We start from the raw sequence: 20059 nt of genomic DNA on the forward strand, positions 1-20059 counted from the left end.
TACTCTGTATGTAATGAAAAGTTAAGCCCTGTCCCAAAAACCTTTGAACAATTGTTAAAAAATAGAGGGATAGGGGCCAAAGTAATGCAGGATAACAGTAGAAGGGGGGAATAAAAATTGCAGCTTGGGGAGTGACTAGTGTTGGAACAGCATGATCCATCCAAACCATTGTCATATATCTTGTGGACTGAAGATGAGACCTGAAGAATTTTCTCAGTGACACTGTAGATTTTACTGTGTGACTACTTTTGTGTTTAAAGGGCAGCACAGAAAGAGCCTGAGGCACACTTGACTTGATGAGCAATTAAGTTTGCCTCAACATTAGGACAAAAATCTGCAGAGTGGAGGTAACTGAACTGTGAAGGAGTTGCATTATGTGAGGCAGTAATGTAAACGGAGCCAGTAGGCTGAGAGAAAGAGGAAAATAGTGGCCAGCCCCTTGCTCTAACAGAGGTGACAAATGGAACATGGATAGACCTCACTATCACAAGGTCCCAACACCTTGTGATAAACTCAGCTTTCTATTTCTGCTTCCAGACATGCTTAATGAGGAGTTTGCAGCAGCAACAGGAAAGCCCAACATGTATAGAATATATGTACCAACATATGTAGAATATTGTATTGTACAGCCTGGTCACCTGCGGCCAAATCAATTAAACCGCAGCAGGTGCGGAGTGAGCTCCTCTGTTGATTTTACATCCACAGAAGCAGTTTTAGGAAGTAGTGTCTGGCATGTTGAGGCTGTGCAGTGCTTCTGTGCCACTCAGGATTACCCTTGCATTCTTTGTGTAGTCTATCAAGCAGGGCTTTCACTAGTGTTTTGGGGGAAGGAAGAACTTCCTTCTGGGATTTCCTCCTAGCCCAGTGCCAGTTAACACCTGGGCTGCGGGGACAGTGTTTAGCTCAGCTGCCCATGTAGGGGGTGCTCTAAGTGGGGGTGAAGTGCTACTAAACTATCTATTGCATGATTTCTTTATTGCTAAGCTGATAAAAATATGCTGAATGTCTCTCAATTTACAGCTCCTCTACTGCAGCAAAATTGCAGATCTAACAGGGGTTTTATACTTTCCATCTTGTGTCTCTCAAGATGCAGAGTCTGATGAGCATCTACAGAAGAGTTGCTAATTTTACCCTGAGATGTGTTCTCCCACTGAGATGATCATGCCCGGTTCTTACCAAGGGCAGAGATCACAACTCTGACTGCTCCCAGCTTTTGAGTACAAAAAACACCTGGGAGAGGGAGAGTGTTTTTGATTGCTGTGTGCAGCTGCTGTTGGACTGGACCTCTCCTGTTTAGTTTCACCCTGTGACCCCACCTCTGTTTTTCTCATTTGTTTTCTGATCACCTGGCTGTTCATGGGAAATCTGAAGCAGAATTTGCTTCACTGTCCAAATATAGACAGCATTCTGCTTCTTTTGAGTAATTGTCTCTACTGTCTCTACATTGAAATGACAACTGCCAGTAGAATATAAGCACCTGGGGCAACAACAGACCAAGAGAACCCTCAGAGCCCTCACACTGCTTCTGGGATCCCCCACAGACTGGGATCCCAGGTGCTTCTTAGGCACACACTGCTTCTCCCATCTCCATGTCACCCAGGACTCCCACAGGCTTCCTTCATGCCACAACTGCAGCTCACGCTTCCACAATGCCAGGGACAGGTTTATCAGCCCAGGTTTATTAGCCTGGGCCCCTTTGCCATCCACACCATTCCTGCCAGTAAACCTTGCTGCTGAGATATGCCTCAGTGCCTGCAGCCAGTGAGGTGGGCACAACATGAACCTGCTGAAATATTTTTACGGGTGTTTGTACTGTTCCTCTGCATCGTCAGTGGGCTGGGGTGGCTGCTGTGTCGGAGGGTTGGGGTTCCTGAATCCTGGGCACTGAATCTCTGCCTCTGTTGTGTAAAATGTGTATGCTTGAGAAACTCCTCTTGGGAAGCCTGTACTCCTTGCATTCTGTCATGTTATCCCTGACTTTAATCTAGAATCCCAAAGACTGTGGTCTAGAGAGATGTCTTCTAACCCAAGGATAATGGACCATGATATAAACATGAGGCTGTGCCTTGAATGTTTCAAGTCAGGCTGGCTTTGAAATACTGGCTGTTGAATCCTTCTCTTCCTGACTAGTGACCTTCCAGAAAGTTATTTGATCCGTTTGGGACTTGCACAGGTAAAGGAAAAGAGGGACAATACTTTGGGTGACTGCCATTTAACATCAGCAAATGTGGTATTCCTTTTGTGTGTCTTGTTTTCCCATTCTAGTACCCATCTCCTTGTGGGGCTACAATATCCATGTCCCATTCTGATGCAGTGGGATTTCACAGCCATTTTAGTGCCAGACTGTTGACATGGGCAGTGTGATATCTTGCAGCTGGTCTCTTTGAAGATGTCACTGGAGTTGAGGCTCCAGCTCAAAGGCAATCAGTCAAGCTGGGAAAAAGACACTGACTGCATAGATCAGAGTAGCATTTTGATTGGCATGCTGGCTGTCTGCCACAGGCTGTGATTCTGTTAAATTTTGAGAGATAATGCAGGTTCAAATCTGGTCAGTTCTGAGGTGGGAGAATGCAGAGGGAAAAGCTTGTGCTGCAAGGAGTGTAGTTCTTTGATGGAGGAGCTGGCATTCCTCTCTCTTCAGGGGCAGAGAGCACTTTGCTGTGATAACAGGGGATGTTGTCCTTCTGGAAGTGCCATCATTCATGCACTACATGAAAATTGCATCTGGTTTATGCTGCACTTAAAAACTTCCCAAGGCAGGGGGAGTCTTATTCTGCATGGCCTGTTCAAATTTCCATGTAAACAGCTTCAGTGCTGCCTCCCTAAATCTCCATTCCTATGATAACAAATGTTTGAGGTACTGTGTGTGAAGGCCTGTGTTTGCAAGAGGAGGAAAATGCATGTGAAGAATTACTGAAGTGCTGGTGATAGATGGTTCCTTAGTACAAGATGTTAAGCTAGGCCACGTGGAAGTGGTTTTACTTTGCATTTGCAATGGGCTAAGGGCACACCATGGCCTTGGCTGCTGCTGCTCAATGGGCAAGCTCTGATCCACTGTACACCACAGTAACTCAATCACTTGCAGCTCCATTCAGGATGGAGACAGCAATTTCATTTGAAAATGATTGGGTTTTTTCATGCCAAAGAAAGGTGCAGTGTTACCAGCGTGCTCAGAGGGATAGTGATGAGTCTCTCTTTAATCCACACGTTTCATGATTTTCCTGTGTGAAAAGGATTGGGCTTTGTTTACCTGTGTGTAGGCAACTCAGCAGGAGAAGAGTATTTTTCATATTAGAGGTTTTATTTTTTGAAAGAACAAATTGTTTGTGATTGGGGCTCTTTGCAATTGAGGTTACATCTAGCAGTAAAATTTCAGTAGTAGAGTGAATGTTTGGATTTTTCTAGTGTAAAGAATAATGAGACGTTCTGATGCCTTGTATCATCTCCAAAGGGCAGATCTCTGATGCTTGTGGCATTCTAAATGCCACGTGAAGCAATTCACTGCTCTGATCAGGAATCGTTTGGCACCAAGGCTTTGCGTGGGATTTCTAATTCTTCTTTGTTGCATTTAGACTTTGGCTTGACTGCAGAAACTCCTAGCAAATACTTCAGATGATATATTACCATTTTTGCTGCCTTTTAAAATCTAAGATGAAAAAGAATGTAATGAGCCACCTAATCTGTGCAGTACTTGCTCTCCCTTTCTTACATATAAGAGGAACTGCTCTTTTTTCCTTTTGCCACTAATTGACTTGATCTTCCCTTTATGCTGCTGAAGTTAAGATGCTGCTATGCTCTTGCATCAAGGAGAAAAAATGGCATGTACAAGGTAGGTCAGCTCAGCTGCCACTGAGAAATAGGTACTAATTGCACTGATTTTTCACCTGCATCCTAAACGACAGAATTGCTTGAGAGACAGAGGGCGGGGGCCGAAGATTAACCATTGTAACCAAACTTATGTTTGAATGGAAAACCTTCTGGCTAATTTTTTTTGCCTGCTGGGTGCCTGTTTTACAAGCCCATTAAATGATTCCAAATGAGAGAAGAGAGCCTAGCCAACATACGCATCTCAGCTGTCTTCTTTGGATGGTGAGGAAAGAAAGATAAAGGGGCGCTGCATTGCTGTAATTAATGAAAGAAGAAAAATTTATTTTTGCTATTCAAAAAAGCACTTTGGTTCAGCATCTGACATTGACTGACTTGCACAGTTTGACTCGACTTCTGGAATTCTGATCTCAGTGGAAAGGTATTGGAGAAGACAGAAATGGAACAAATTAGGACCAAAGATTTCTCCATGCTAACTAATTGAATATGTCTGTAACCACTGAACAACCCCACAATTGCTGCTGAAGCTATTGTGTGTAACAACTATGGAAATTCTCAAGGCATGTAGATATAAAACATGTTGGCAGCTGAGAAAGGAAGCTGTAAAAAGGGAGAGCATTTTAAAAACTTTTGGATTACAGGTTCCCACGCCTCATTTAAAAACAAACAAACATAAGAATAGAGCTGTTATGCAAACCACGTCCCTCTGATTCCTGCACAGTGTTGTCAACACGTGCCCTTTCCATTCCACAGTAAAGAGCAGCCATTCAGAATGAGCTGAGCACTGCACAGGTTTTCAGGCCATCTGTCAAACAGTGCTCACCCACCCATCACTGGAGACCTGGAGTTACCTCTGTGCTCATCCAGACCTGCTGTTATCTCAGTTTCTCTATTATTGTCATTTGTTGACATCAAGACATGGAGGTTATGGAAGATATTATTTATGTGACTAAAACAAATGCTACCTTATTGGCAGCTGCTTTCTGTCTGGATTTTTCTTTGTAAAAGGAAGAATATTGTCTTCATAGCTCTTCATGGCGTCTTTTTAAGTTGCCCACAAAATCTAACCACAAAAATACAGGTTTAATATTCTGAATTAAATTTAGGAAGCTCATTTTCCCCAGCTTTCCTGTTTATTCAAAATTACTTTTTAGTTATTCTTGGCTGCAGGAAATTCATTATCTAGGGTGTATAGTAATGCAGGTTGGGCACATCAGCTGAGTTGTCCTAGTTCTTGTACACAGTTCTTGTTTTTTGACATGTTTAGCAGATGAGGGTGGTACCAGACGCAAAGGGTGCATCTGCTTAATTTGTTCCCTTTGTTTCTCATGAGGTGTGTTGTAGGGGAGTAGCAGTGAGGAAGAGCTCCCTGTGTGTCTTGCACCTGCTACATAAGGGTGAAATACTGTTGGAAGTATTTGTACTTTCTCTTGGGGATGGCTTCTTGGATTCTTCTCGGGTAGAAAATCTTCAGCAGAATAGATCAGCAACGTGGGTAGGGAAACCCTAACAGAGAGACAGAGTCCCTCTCTTTTTCCATAAGAACAGGGTGATGTGAAAGGGAGAATGTGCTTTGAAACTCTTTTATTGACTGCCTTACCAAGCAAATCTTGGTTTTTTATCTATTTGAAGAAAGGGCTTATTTTAGAGCCTAATAAACTAGAACATCATCTGCTTTAGAGATTGAGAGCTTCTTGGTGTACTTTGATGTGCTTATCTGAGAGAAAAGGTGGGGACTTGTTCCACATGAATACTCAAGCTGTTTCAGGGTTCTGTCACAGACTATTTTTCTTCTCTCCTTTTCCTTTAATTGGACAAATGGAAAATAATGAAGAAGGTACATAGAACAGGCTACCTGGATCAATAAAAATGTCAGTTTGGCCGCATCAGTGTAATAGGCAGGGCTAATGTAATTTAGCTAAATAAATGAGTATGTTTTGTGCAGCATTGTGGTTGTCTAGAGTGCTTTAAAAGCAAAGATAACAACAGAGCTCAGCAGCTGGCAATCAGTGTGGCCTGGTGATCTTAGAGCAGAAGAGACTTAGCCCAGTTTTCAGCAGGAAAGGGTCTTTATTCCAAAGCACTGGCTCTGCTGGGGCCAGAGGAGGATTGTGAAGCTCAACAGGGAAAAGCTGGGCATTGTTTACCTGATAAATGGCAATTTTGCCAAATATAAGAAACAACCCAAGGCTTTGCTGAAGTCTGGTCAGTGTTGCTGCTGTCTTTGTGGCATTGTGGCAGTAGTGTGTTGATACTCAGGTGCTGAACACTCTATGGATATTAAATCTGCAGTCAGGAGATCTCAGCACTGGATGTGCCCAAGACCCACAGATTAAATTGGTGGCAAGAATTCAACCAGACTTGATGTGGAAAAGTACAGCCTAACTCTGCTGGCCAGGTTTGCAAGCCAGCTTGAGCAATGCCTTTGCAAGGCAAGCACTGCAGGCTGAGCAATGCCCCAGTGAAGTTCAGAACTGCTTTTGCATCTGTGTGGAGTGGAGGGGTGGTCAGTGCCACCACAGCTACCCAGCTGTTTGCTGTGCCCTCAGGGTGGCTGCCTCTCTCCTGGCATGAGATCCCCTTGTTGGTGTTTCTTCTTTTGCTCGCTTTGTCTCCCACAGCACTTGAGCAGAATTCCATATACTCTGGTGTTGTAACACGGCTGCATGATGTTGTGCAGTTGATTTAAGTCCACAGAACAGCTATTAGCAGTACCTAACTAAAACTCTTTATGAAAGGTGACATCGTGTCATTTAGTCTTTGCTGCCTAAAGAGATGGCAGCAAATGCATTTTCATGGCATTGATATTTGTTTGGGACCACAAAAGTTCTATTAGGCTAGAAATTTACAGAAGTCTTTTGTAATTTCTGTGATGCTGCAGCATTCCCAGAGAGGCTTTCTTTAAATAAAGGAATTGGGAGGAATCTTAATGGTAAGGGTAATAATCAGGAACTTCTGATTTATCTAGGATCTAGTTTCATTCTAGCCACGTAGCAGAAGTTTTTGTAGTTATTTGGTCTCTTAATTCTCAGCTGTGAAATGTGGCAGCTCAGTACATTTTGTCCACTTATTAATAAACACAGATGTGAAATTGGAGTGCTACTAAAGACCTGAACTGTTGGAGAGGTAGCCATGTGAGATGGGGAGATTTTCTACTTTCAAGGCTGCTAAAACAAATGAAAGGAAAGTCATTTAAACCCTACCCTTCAGGTTCTGGGTCAACAATGTTCATGTTCTTTTTCAGGAGCCACATACTGACTTTATTTATATTTAGGGTCACACACTTATTTTACTTTCTGCTACACACAGGTTATTCTGAAATGAATACTGACAGACAGCCTCTTAATAGCCTGTATGCAGCACTTTTTTGCAAGTATTTCTGTGCTTTACAAATTGGATTGCACACTTTGATCCCTTTCCCAAAGGGCAAATACCTCTGGGAGGATCCGACACGTTTACAACATTGAAAGAGAAATCAAACACCCTGTTAGTGTGGGAAAGAGGAGAATGGTACTCCAGCTAACCTTAGGAAACCTGAATGGCTTGTAAGAAGTCAGTGTAATGTAGAGCCCAGTCACCCTGGCTAGTGACCTGTCCTTTCAGTAATCTTCCATGTCTATTTGTTTTTCATTTCTTGTGAAAATGAAATACTGAGTCAAAGCATTAGGTCAGCATGGAGCCAGATATTTTATGTCACACCTTGACATTGTGGAATCACTGATGCAGGGCTCAGCTTGAGCAGAGAATGAAACTGTGGCAGATTTACTGTTCCTGTTCCCGAGGAACAGTCTTGTACCCAGACATCAGGTCACTGACTGAAACTTGCCTTCTGCAGGAAGCTCTGTGTCCAAAATGATAAAATGGGCACAGTCACCTCACTAAACAGAGGCTGGTTCATGCCAGTTTTCAAATACAGCATAGCAACTTCCTTTGTTGTGTGTCAGGAGGACATTCTACCCAAGTTTTGCATCCCATGTCACCCCCACCAAACTTTCCAGTACCATCAAAGCCGCCGCTGCAACTTTGGGCAGGAGCTGGTGGGATGTTGGAAGTAGGCTTGTGTGGAGCATGTGTGTCCCTTCACCAACCTTTGCTTGACAGGTTTTCAGGACCTGAAACAAGATTTGGAGAATGGGGAAAGGGAAGATTTCAAAATGGCCTTCAGCAGTCCAAAGCAGCACAGGGAGTCCTAGTCCCTTTTTCTTCCTCTTGGAGGGCTTTTGGTCAAGCATTTGCCAGTGTTGATCTGCCACTCTCTGAGGAGAGAATGAGACAATAAGAGTGGATGTTATTGCAGAGGAGCTCTTAAGCCCTTTCTACTGCTGCAGGAGAAGCTCTGCAGAGTACAGGGAAGTCATGGCCAAGTGATGTGGGGGCAGAGCATGGAGCTCACACAGGAGGTGCCTTGGCAGCACTGCACAGTCGCTGTACTGACAGTATCTTACCCATGGCTGCCCTTCTGTCCTGCCTACCAAAGTCACTGCAGGAATGTCATAGTGACTTCCCTCCACACTAGCAGGAGGTTGTACCCTTTTCTCTGTGGAGAGGCTGGTGCACAGGTCTCAGCCTGGCCTGGCCAATCTGAACTCCTTGATGCTGCCTTTGACTTTGGAGTGACAAGGGACTTGTTTGACTGTCACACCAGAGATGGCATTTCTTTTACTGGTTTGGCATAGTCAGTGTGGGCAAGCACAGAAATGGAACTTGATTCTTTTATGCAGGTTGCTGTGGACTGTAACTCAGTATCAGAGCTGGCTACCAGATTCAGATAAATTTGGGATACTTTGGGGTACAGTATTACTTCTCTCTCCTGGCCAAATTACATGAACTAGTTGCTGAACTGTGTGCAGGTGAAGGTTGCATAGTTTGTCATCTCTGAAGAAATAATGCCTGTGTGAGACTCCCCTGTGAGTGTTGTAGGCCCATCACAACTCAAGGAATATGACCAGGTTTCATATTCTCGAGAAGGAAAGATCCTTTTTATTTTGGGGACAATTATGTGCAGTGTTTAAGTCTTAGTTGGCTTGGCACCTCACAAAACAAAGACATTTGTTACACTTCTCCATAAGCCCTACGTGCCAGCAGAGAAGTAAAACAAAGGATGGTTGGAGCAGCATTGTGTAAACCCGTTATCTGTTGCAAACCTTTGAAGTTCAGCTGCCTTTGTGGACTGTGAGAGCTGCCGTGCAAAGCTTGTACTGTTTGTGTGGCTGTGCTGGCACGGGCAGGGCCCCAGTAGTCACGGATAATTCATATGGAACAGAAGCATGCCATGAAGAATGTGCCCCTGGCTGGAGTGAGTGAATCACTGTATCACTGAGGCTTTTTTTAAACTGAACATTGTTTACCTGGCAGCTCTCAATTAACATGCTGATGGAATCTGTGCACACAGTTTACACAGGCTCCTTGAGAAAATTTGCTACTTTAAATTTGCCTGTTTTTCCAATATTCAGGGGATCAAGCCCTTAGCCAAGGATAAAAACTAGACATTCTAAGACTTAATGCTTTCATTCTTCTCACACACTTGGAGCAGCAGTTATCTAGCAATGGAATTACACAGTATCCACAAACTGTAGTTCACTGTTAAGCTCTCTCAAACAGAAAATTACACCAAGAAATCCATAAACAGTAAGAACAGCAAGGGTCAGACTGTCTTACTGTGAAGAATTATATAGTGTGGGAAGCCTATTGCCTTTTGCTTTTTTCTGCTGTTAATTCCCCAATCTCAGCTCACATGGAGCTTTCTGAGAAATCAGAAATGTAGTGTTATGTTTGAAATGCATTGCAGTATTAGAATTCTATTTTGGCACACTTTACACTAAACTGTGTAATCCTTATAGTAGATATTTAACTCTGATGCGTTTTATCTGCAAACTGCTCTCAAAATGATTGATCCTCCTTGCCTTTACTCTAGAAAGATGCTGAATGTTGGCTGAGGGAAACTGATCTGTGTTGGTGTTAAGTGACTGAATCAGGGTTGGTGTGAAATAAAAGCATTAATCTTTCTACCTTGCTGGATGTATGCAGACTACATAAAGCCTAACGTTTGTTTCAGTTCCTGTGGAGTGATTTAAATTCCACAGGCTTGTTGAAGTTCCTTACCCACCTTACTGCTACCAGCCAAAAGCTGCTAAGAGAAAGCCACCCTGGAATGCACAATTCAACTGCAGGTCAGCATTGTCTTAACGCATCACATCTCTTCATAAACAATTTTATTGTTCTGCAGAACACACACGTTTAGAAAGAGGTACAGTGTACAGCTTGACTGCCTTCAGGGACTCGTGGATGATTCTTCTGTGACTCCTGAGATCTTTCAGGGCCTGGGGCACAGCTGCCGAGCCAGGGGACCACCGACACAGGCTGTCAGCTGAGGCAGCAGAGTTGGCTTTACCTTTATTCTCCACATGGAGAACAGCAAAGGCAAGGAACTCCTTCTGATTCATGTTAAGAAGTCTTGACTCGGGTCTGCCTGATGTGTCATTTCTACGTCAGTCAGATCTGCCTGTTTCATAGTTAACACTTGTCTTCATGAAGCTTGGTGTAAAGAAACCAAACAAACCCACAGTATCAACCACATGCTAAAAATCTGAAAGCAATCACTGTGATTGATAAATAGCATGACTTGGCAAATGAGTGCTTGATAGCTTTATGTTTTATCCACAGAATAGCAATACTGGGTTAACAAGAAGAAGAAAGAACTAAAGAAAAACAGACAATATTTTATTCTTGGTCTGGATGGGTATTTGGTACTTGCAGAGGTGCTATGAAACACTGCCTGCATATCTCCAGTGGCTGCAGTATCAAGCTAGCCCAAGGTTCCTCAGATGAAGAAAGTCCAGAGTTAAGAGCAAGGAAGAAGGGGGTTGAACTGCAAGTAGAACTCAGCCTTAATGTTATTTGCTACAGTGTATTAAAACAGCTCTAGGAGTTTCATATACTAAAGAGCAGCAATCATTTAACATTTGAAAATTATGTTTTCATTGCAGATGACAGTACAAGCCCCAGCACCTTTAGATATGGATCAGCTCTCCTGTTGTCTTCACACAGACTCTGTCTCTGAACATGACAATTTGATGTAAGAGTGGGCATCATAGTCGATGAGGGGGAATTTGCAAAAGGGATAACAGAGAAAAGCTTATGGAAATCATGGCAAATCAAGAAACGAAGGCTGGCAGGGGTGCTGAAACAGGCTGATAAATAGATATTTATTGGATAGTAAGTTTCAAATAGCACATATTTATCTGCTCCCAGTAACTTAGCAGGAGTTGCTGCCTCAGGGGTAAAGTATCTCTGTTAAGGTGGCAGCTGGAATACAATCAGCATCACCTTGCTGATCCTGCACAGGTGCACACTCCTGTCATCCCTAAGAGCTCTACGCCCCAGGACAGGGGGACACACACTATGGAGAAAGAGCAGAACTGCTGGCAGTCACTCAAAACTCCCACCTGCTCAAGGGGAGTGTTTGTAGTGGAATTGTAAATGAACATGATGGTGGTTCCAGAACAAAGTCTATAGTAGGTGACAATAATTTAACTACAGTTACTATTAAACAGGCAAATTGAGATATGGGGACAAGCTACTTTTCCCCAGACCACAAGCCAGACAAGGACTGGTAATACACATGGGGGTGTGCAGGAAGTGAAAGCCGGCTTATTCCAGCAGCATCATTCTCCTGCAGCCATTTGATGTCCCAGAAGATCCAGTGTATATAGGTCCATGCACAGGAAATACGGGTGGAACTATTATTTTTGACAAGACCTAAGACCAAACAGTCAGAAGGAGAAAACAAGGGGTATACAGAGTGACCTGAAAATAGGTGAATAGCTGTAGAATTTCTAACTAACTGCTGCTTGTCTGGTGAGTGTTTCTATCTATAGAGATGTTGGGGTGGGTGTGTGTAATGCAGGGCAAAGTCAGCTTGCAGACAGGACAAAGGTCACACCTCTGGCTGCTGTGCACATGACAGACTACCCAAATGAGAAGGATTGACACAAAGCTCCTACAGGAGGATGAGCTGAAACATTTCTAGGCAACCATCCTTTTCACGCTCTAGTGTGGACAAGAGTTGTGCTGGCCAGCAGTGATTTAACTTTCATTTTAACCTACTGGAGCTCATCACCTTCCTCATGCTGCTGCTAAATGCAGCATGTTAAAAGACTTCTTCAGAAACTGGTGTAGCTGAAACTTCCAGGAATCTAAAGCAAATGTAGTATAAACACTGCAGAAGGAGGAGGTGGGGGGAGAAAAGACAAATTATTGCTAGAATGAAGAATTAACTTAGCTTAGCTTTAGCTCACACTCTTCCCTCCCTCCTCTAAGAGTCTTGCATTTATGTGCTCCTTTGAAAAGCAGAGAGATGGGACTGGGTATTTCAGGAGTCAACAATGAACCTTTCATTGAGCTGGCTTAAAGTAGCAGTGCTGATCATGCAGACCCTTTTCAAAGGAAGATACAATGCTGTGCTTTTCTTTATTTTTTAGGATTCTATTAGGATTAGCTTTTTGATTCAAAGAGATCCTAAACATCCTACAAAGATAACAACACCCCAAAACTTCCAAGTGTTCCTTCCAAGAACCCTAAGGAGAGCTCTGTGTGGAGTTGCATCTCTGATATCCACATGACTTCAATACTTTGCCTTCAGACATATAAACTTTTTTTTTTTTTCGAAATAACCTTTAGTTAGAATTTGGTTTTCCATCCTCCTTGAGCATGTTGGTAGAGGGAAGGAAAGTGTCTTCTGTGACTCAGAAAAGAATAAAGGGGAGTAAGCAACAAGGAAACAGTGGGTGTTACCTGTCCTTTCATGTGAAGGGAGAGCCACAGACAGGAGTAGGTCTCTATAATTTTATTCTCATCACTTACACAGTAACTGCACCGTGCTACAAGTTATTAACTCCGAGCATCCTACTGCATGTTACTGGCTTTGCACAAACCTAGCAGAAAGGAACATTCTGCTGATGGTTAAACCATTGGCATCAACATTTGCTACTATGTGAAGAACAAAACCCTTTTGTTAGAGGATGTAGTCGTCATCATCATCATCATCTTTAAAAACTATATATAATTTCAGTAATCTTTTCCTAATGCTTCAGATGCACGTACTGAATTTGAAATAATTTAGTTAGTCTTATAAAGTTCTGCTTGTTTTTCTTCCAAAGAAAATAGCAGCATATTGCAAAACAGGAAGGTCCAGTAACAAAATATGTAGTTATTACTAAATAATCCATCAAAATGTTTTCCTATTATGACGGTGCTGTTTCATTTCTTTGCATATAATGTCTGTTGCAGAATTGACTCAGACAAACTCTGCACAGGTAAAGTCACAAACATAAAGCAAAATGGTTTTCTGTAGTACCAAGTGAAAAAAGGTGGTGCTGTTTGGCAAGTAATTACCTGTTTCTTTGCTATTCTGTGATCCAATCTGACTTGAAGAGCAAGGTGGATGTGATCACTAAGCATCTGTCACTTTGCCATCCTCTGCCTCCTGTTTTCATGCCTTCTTTTGTCCTTACTCTTCAGAGTGGAAGATGAAGCATGCAGAGTTTATGGGAATATGTTTGTGAACAGAATCATAGAACTGAAGTTCAAAAACCTCACAGCCCAAAATCCAGAACAGGTAAATTGTGTTTGCATTATGTTTTAGTTAACTGAAGAAAGAGGCTGCCACTGCAGTAAAATACAAGGAGGTCATCACTTCTGTAGAGCAACACCTGTATTTTAATGTGCTTGAACTAACATGCAGGGACTTGTAAGAACAATGAAGTTGATGGGATTTTTTTTCAGTGGGGAATACTGAAAAGCCAAAAAGAGGAACATTCAAGTGGAACTACTTTCAAATGCCGAGCTGCACATGCTGACTGCTTCAACAAAAAGGAATAATTAATGAAGATGAGGAAGAGTCCCTCTCACTGATGTATATCAGGAACATTATTTAAGAGTGGCTCTTTCCAGCAGCAGTGACATTTGTTCTCCCAAAACAGCTGCTGATAGTGAGGAATAAAGCCCATTATTGCACCAGTTCACCATGTAAAATGTGCACTGCAAATACTTTTGAGCAGTTTAATCTTATGCACTCTTTTTTCACTGTGATTCTTTTGTTGTAAAGTATGTACAGACACAGCCTTAACTAACCATAACCTTATGAACTGGTTATACTAAAACTACATCCTTACACAGCAGCTCCTGGCACCACAGCCTTTGTGTTGAACCAGATATATTATTTTTGTTTTTATGCAGAATTCAAATAATGTATTTGAGTAATGAGATAAACATCTGGTACCAATAAATGCAGTTAATTTTAAAAAGTGCAGTCTTAAATGTTTCCATTGGATTTCTAGGCATAAAAGTTTCCAGGAGAATATGAATTTATTTCTAGTGTGAACTATATATAAGCTCATTGTTACATTAAGGGATTACTTTGCTTAGACCTTCTCTTGACTGTTCATCTGGTGATGGACAGTATCAGAAACTACAATACAACAAAGAGAATGCTACAATTTGTCAGGGCACTTAACTGTCTACACATTGACTGTGAGGACAGGTGCTGTCAGATATTACACTGGTATACTTCTTGGAGTCTATTATAAAATCTGTATTTTTATGACACAGTTAATAACAGTTTTCCTCCCTGCTGAGTCTTTGTACTGAAATAATCATTGTAAGATTAAAAAAAAAGTCCTTTTATCCCCTAGAGATTTATATCTAAGATATAGCATAATTACAGAAGGAACTGCTGATTACACAATGAACCAAACACCACAGTGAGTACAAAGCCAAATATAAAGAGGACATTGTATTCACTAGGCCAGGGGATTGCAATTTGTCCAAAAGAAAAGTCATAAAAAATTTAAGTTTAGAATGTATTTATCACCTGCCATTGAGTCAATAAAAGCAGCTAATATAACTTCTGGATTGCTGGAATTACACCAGGACTCTTTCCAGGGTGTTTCCTGTGCACTACTGAAGAGCAGTTCATGTTCTCAGGTACCTCAGGTTACAGATGTGCTGCTGCTCAGTCAAGACATGGAGCTGCTTGAAACAGAACAGGTACACAGCAACATTCCCAGGCAAGTCTTATTTTTCCTAGAAGCCCTGGCTTACACCTGGACACAGGTTTGAAACTGGATGAAAAGGCAGAGCTGTTTTATGTAACTTACCTTTACTAGAACACAGCCATCTTGTTCAAGAATCATGTAGTTTTATCACTTAAAGTACCATAGGAATTTGAGGAAAAAAAATGGGTGAATGTGACCCATGAATCAGGCACAATTTCAATTCCAAACGATTTTCAAATTTTTTAAAAATGATTAATTACATACTCTCTCTCCCTCTAATACAGTAAATTATGAGGTTTTTCATCAGCCTTGTGTTTTTAGCATCTAAATGTTTAAGAAACAATAGTTATTCCTCTGTTTATCCATTATGAATATAGCTCATTCTGATCTGGAATACAGCTACTCTAGGTGAAGCTGTCAAAGTGCATGAAAGAACATTTAAGACATTTTAGTGCCAGTGCTACAGTGTACAGTCTGCATTTGACTTGAAGACTAAACACAACTTATTCCTTTGATTACTGTATCTAACCTCAAAGTTAAATGGACCAAACTGGCTACAGTAGATTTGCTTACAAAACAAATCCCTCAGTTCAAACCCAGTAGAAATACTATCCTTCCCTTCCAAACCTGCAGAAAATCCTGTCCACCCTTCACCAATTGTAAATTCAGCTTGAAGTTACTGACCTAACCTTGGTCTTTCCCCATTCGTATTTCTTACATGAATTTACAGTAGAAATGGTGCAAAATAGCAAAACCTGTTGGAATAGGCAGAAAGGACTTCAAACTTTAATCTGATTGGTTTAATTTTTTTTAGCATGAGGAAAAAGAATAAAGTTACAAGATTCTTTTAATATTTTCACAATGTTAAACTAAAACTGAGGTCTAGGCTACATGTGTAAGTAAATCTAGAACACAAAAGGGTTAAATAAGATCTTCTTTTAAGATACAAGAACTTAAGCTTTCTTTACGTTTAACAAACTTCACAGAACAGATACTGCAAAGGAACAACCCCCTCCCCAACTTTTTGTTTAAAGTGAACATTGTCCATAATTCACATGAACTTTAAGTAGTGTCCTCTCAAGAGCCACCTTGAAACTGTCTGTGCACTTGTAACAGAATTAAAGAGAATATTAAGGAGGAACAAAATAGCATCTTCAGTATTAATGCAGAAAAGTCTTGTGTATCAATCAGAATGCCCATCAAATGCTAGGATAGGATTTTGTAGGAAAAGAAAGTGCGTATCACAGCAGCCGCCAAAATCCATGTTTTTCTTAAACTCCTCATGGCAAATGTAAATAATATCCTTGGACAGTCCCTCTCACCAGGACCACTTCCTGAAAATGCAGCCCATTACAGAAGCTTTTGCTGCTGGTTCATATTCTTGAATAAGAACAAGGAAAAAAAAACAGCTTGCCTTCCAGACAGCTTGCATTTATAATGATGGGACACTTCTGATTTGCTTCATGGTTAATGCTAATACAGTCAGATGCTGAGTGTGTGTGTGGAAAGACATATATATATGTGTATATATATATGTATTCTTTTTTTTATTAGTTGTCTAATTGTTACATGTTCCTAACTGGCTACCAAAGTAACAGTATAATTTGGCCTATAAGGAGTTAATTACCTGTAACAAGTAGAATGGAGGATGCCTCATACAAGCTGGGGTTTTCCAAGTGACAGGTTACTTCACCCCAATGTTTCACATCTGCCCAGTATTTGAAGATGAGACAAAGTCGATCCCTCCCTCAGGTTTTCTTACGAATGTACCCATTGTTAATAACTTACTAATTGACTGTGAAGTTAAACTTTCAGGATTAAGCAGGGCGACAAGGGCACCAATCACTTTTACCTGCAGAAGCCCTGTGTGCAGCAGCAGACAGCCCGGTTATGGTGTTTTCTTTTATGCTTCCGAAGTGGCAAAGCTGGTGCGGCTCAGCTCAGCTCAGCGTGACACACCGTAACACAGAACCAAGGCTCTGACCAGATCCAGGTCATGCATTCACATCCACTTGCTATACTCACTTTGTGGGCAGGGTTTATTTTTTCCTGGGCGCGTTCAGCTGCATAGAAGGAGGGCTGGTGGAGCCCCTTTGATTATCTCATTGACACTCTGAACGTGAGGAACACGAACTCACTCTGACAAAGGGCGTTTGTTTTACAGGTTGTTCCCCAATACTGTTACTGAATTCCATTTGCTACAAAATGTCCTTTTTTCCCCAATATGTAAGTCTAGCTACAGAAAGTCAGTCTGTAGAATCCAGCCATGGCTACTGTGCTGTGAATTAGCCTTATTTGATCAATTATCAGATACCTGCACTTAGCAAAAGGCAAACAAGAGCCAATCAGGTTTCAGCCAGTGGGAATGGCTGCACTGCTCAAGGTATGTGGAATCTGTTCACACAACGCATAGAATCTCTGTGGATGCCATGTAAAAAGTTATGCACCATTTACTGCTCCGGGATGGAGTTGGCTTTAAAGAGAGATCATAATTTAACAGAGAAGAAAGAAAAAAAAAGAAGAAAAAAAAACCAAACCCTGATAGGTTCTTTATAGTATGATACATATAAAAATTTTTCATAAGAATCTCTGTCCCCCTTTCTTTTTGGCTTCCTGGGAAGAACCGGAAAGGTGTTCCTACCCCAACAGAATCCCTGATGCTGGTGACACTGCCTAACTCAAAAGCCACATGCGATGAAGGCACGAGTGACCAGTCAGGTCTTCTGGGCTTAAGCAGCTGCAGTTGCTGCTCCGAGTAGTATTTCACCTCCTCAGGATTCAGTAGCAGTGAAGAGGTGAAAGGCTGCACATTAAACAGTTTGTCCGAAAGCCATGTGCATAGCAAACTTTTACACCAGCTTCTATACAACTATTTGTTTTAACTCTGCAGCTGGAATGTTTCCAGCATAAGGCTTTTAGAGTGACTCCAGCAATAACAGAAGCCTTTGGATTTTTCTTGCTTTGTTTAAATCCACTAGCCATACTCAAAAATAATATTTCTTCATGTTTTATTTTTATACGGTGGCTAGCAGGCACCTTAGTAACCAGCCAGAGATAGATTTCAACCACCATCAATCCCTAAACTACAGTACCAGGATGGTTGGCTAAAGGAAGGAAACTGATTGGCTGTAGTCTGAAACTTGCCTAGTACAAGGTGTCTGGCTGACTTTGTCCTAAATAAGGCTAACATTAGTGAACTAAGAGAACAGCATTTGGTTGCAGTCTTGCACTCAGGAACATCCTTCGCCAATGCGTTGGCAAGATCTCCCTACTTTCCGATCCAGTTTCACCATTTTCATGATGGCCTCCTCGCGCCCGCGGCCCATGTGGTCGAACGTGCAGTCGTGCTGTTCGGGCAGGCGGTGCAACATGCAGAACACATAACCTGCCAGAGGGAGACAGGAGACACGGTTAGGGACTGCTTACAGAGCTGGCATCTCACCTGAACCACAAGTGAGTAACCCCCCTCTACTGGGGATTACTCAGTTCTCAAAAACTCACACCATTTAAAGCTTTTACTTATTTTCTTACAGGGTGACAAATATTTGATAATTTACTGCCTTTTGTTGAGAATTTATCAACACAGTACCACAGCTCAAGTCATACAAGATTTGTGGTGATTTTTTGCCATCCTCTCATCCTATACAGGAAACCTCCAAAATCATCTAGGCTACGTATGTCCACATAGTAACTAAGGTAATGCTTTTGGGTTTTAATCACCTTTGCTGAAATCTTTCCTACTTTTGAGTGGACTTTGTTGTCTTTTCTGAAACTCACACCTATGGTACTCTAGGGTGAGCTCCCAAGCAGATTTTCAAGTCAGAACTGTAAATTTATGCACCTTTCTTCCTCCTCACTGCCATTGTTGGCAGTGACGGCAGGAGAGTTCACTGCTCCTTCGCTATCCCGGTCTTCAGAAGCCTCTCCCCGTGAACCATTCTGTCACTAACCACAGGGGAGAACAGGCATTTGTCACAGGGATGTGGCATGCCACATCACTTTGCTCTGTACCTGAGAAGTTGAGGTTATTGTCTCTTTGTCTAAAGCTCTTTGATGTTACTCAGCTTTCCAGGGAGCACATGACTTAAAAACATGCCAAGACTTTTCCCTGCAGGTGAGGAGGGCATGTGCCATAGACACCACTTTTTGTCTACAAAGGAAATCAGCTTTTTCCTTCTTTGTCCCTAACACTTTGTAACAGTAAAGAAACTGCCTCAAATTTCCCGTCTCCATAATGAATGTTAAATAGCAGTGGATGCTATAGAGGGGAGAAGTCACACAGATACAGGGCCCACCAGTCCACTGTATAGGAAACCAAGTATGGTTCATGTAATACCACCTGTGCTAGGATATTTTTCCTGCCTGATGGTGCAGAGTAACACTCTGCCTCTTACTTGAAAGCTTTACATTACTGCTGCTCCTTAAATGCTCAAAAGATATTCATCCCACAAAATTATAATATTTGAGAGAAGGAAAAGGATAAAAATGAGTGAGTGAATGATTGGGAGAGTGTTTTATACATATATACGCACATACGTATACATATGTGAATCTGTGTGTGAAGTAATTTAAGTTCCTGGACTATAAAATATCAATTGCAGGAGAGAAGAACTTGCTACCTTTATATTAGAGTGATTGTTAAGAAAACAGAGAGGGGAAAAGTGTCATACATGGAATTATTATTAAAAAGTGAAGAAAAATTGATTTATCTTTGCTCTTTGTTTCAGTAGCACCAGGCTATGAAAAGACAGAGCTATTATCTGTGTCAGGCTTTGAAACCCAGTTCTAGGAACAAAGCCAAAAGGACAAGTTTTCTGTATTGGTATGTACAATTCAGAAATATGTATAGAAACATGCAGATTGAATTGATATGTATCTCACCCCTTGTGATCATTGCCTCCCCTTCAATCTCAGTCTGGGTCATACCACACACAAATGTGATAAGTATCTTTCCTGAGGTGCCAAAAATTCAAGGTCTGATTGTTAAAATGAAAATATCCCTGGACTATAGTGCCAATACTGAACAGGCATTTCACTCAGTTCTCTCTCATAGAAAGCAGGGTCTGAATGCTTCCCTTATTTCTTGAAATAAGATATCAAATTGCTAAACCAAAGTCCACTGCAGGTATAAGAATCATAAATACCTACCTGGATGAGCTCAAAAATCAAGTTCATCATCT

The 20059-nt window shown here is 41.6% G+C and overlaps 1 protein-coding gene across 1 annotated transcript in view; it reads right to left on the reverse strand.

Moving 5' to 3' along the window:
- Window positions 1–15664: 15664 nt before the first annotated feature.
- Window positions 15665–20059, reverse strand: part of ZFAND3 (zinc finger AN1-type containing 3) — a 135115-nt gene continuing 130720 nt past the window's right edge. Inside the window, exon 7 of the mRNA XM_066546547.1 lies at window positions 15665–18264. Within this exon, the coding sequence (XP_066402644.1) occupies window positions 18110–18264 (155 nt within the window). The 3' untranslated portion in view covers window positions 15665–18109. The remainder of the gene's footprint in view (window positions 18265–20059) is intronic.

This window comes from Molothrus aeneus, chromosome 3 (assembly GCF_037042795.1).
Source record: "Molothrus aeneus isolate 106 chromosome 3, BPBGC_Maene_1.0, whole genome shotgun sequence".
Taxonomy (NCBI): domain Eukaryota; kingdom Metazoa; phylum Chordata; class Aves; order Passeriformes; family Icteridae; genus Molothrus; species Molothrus aeneus.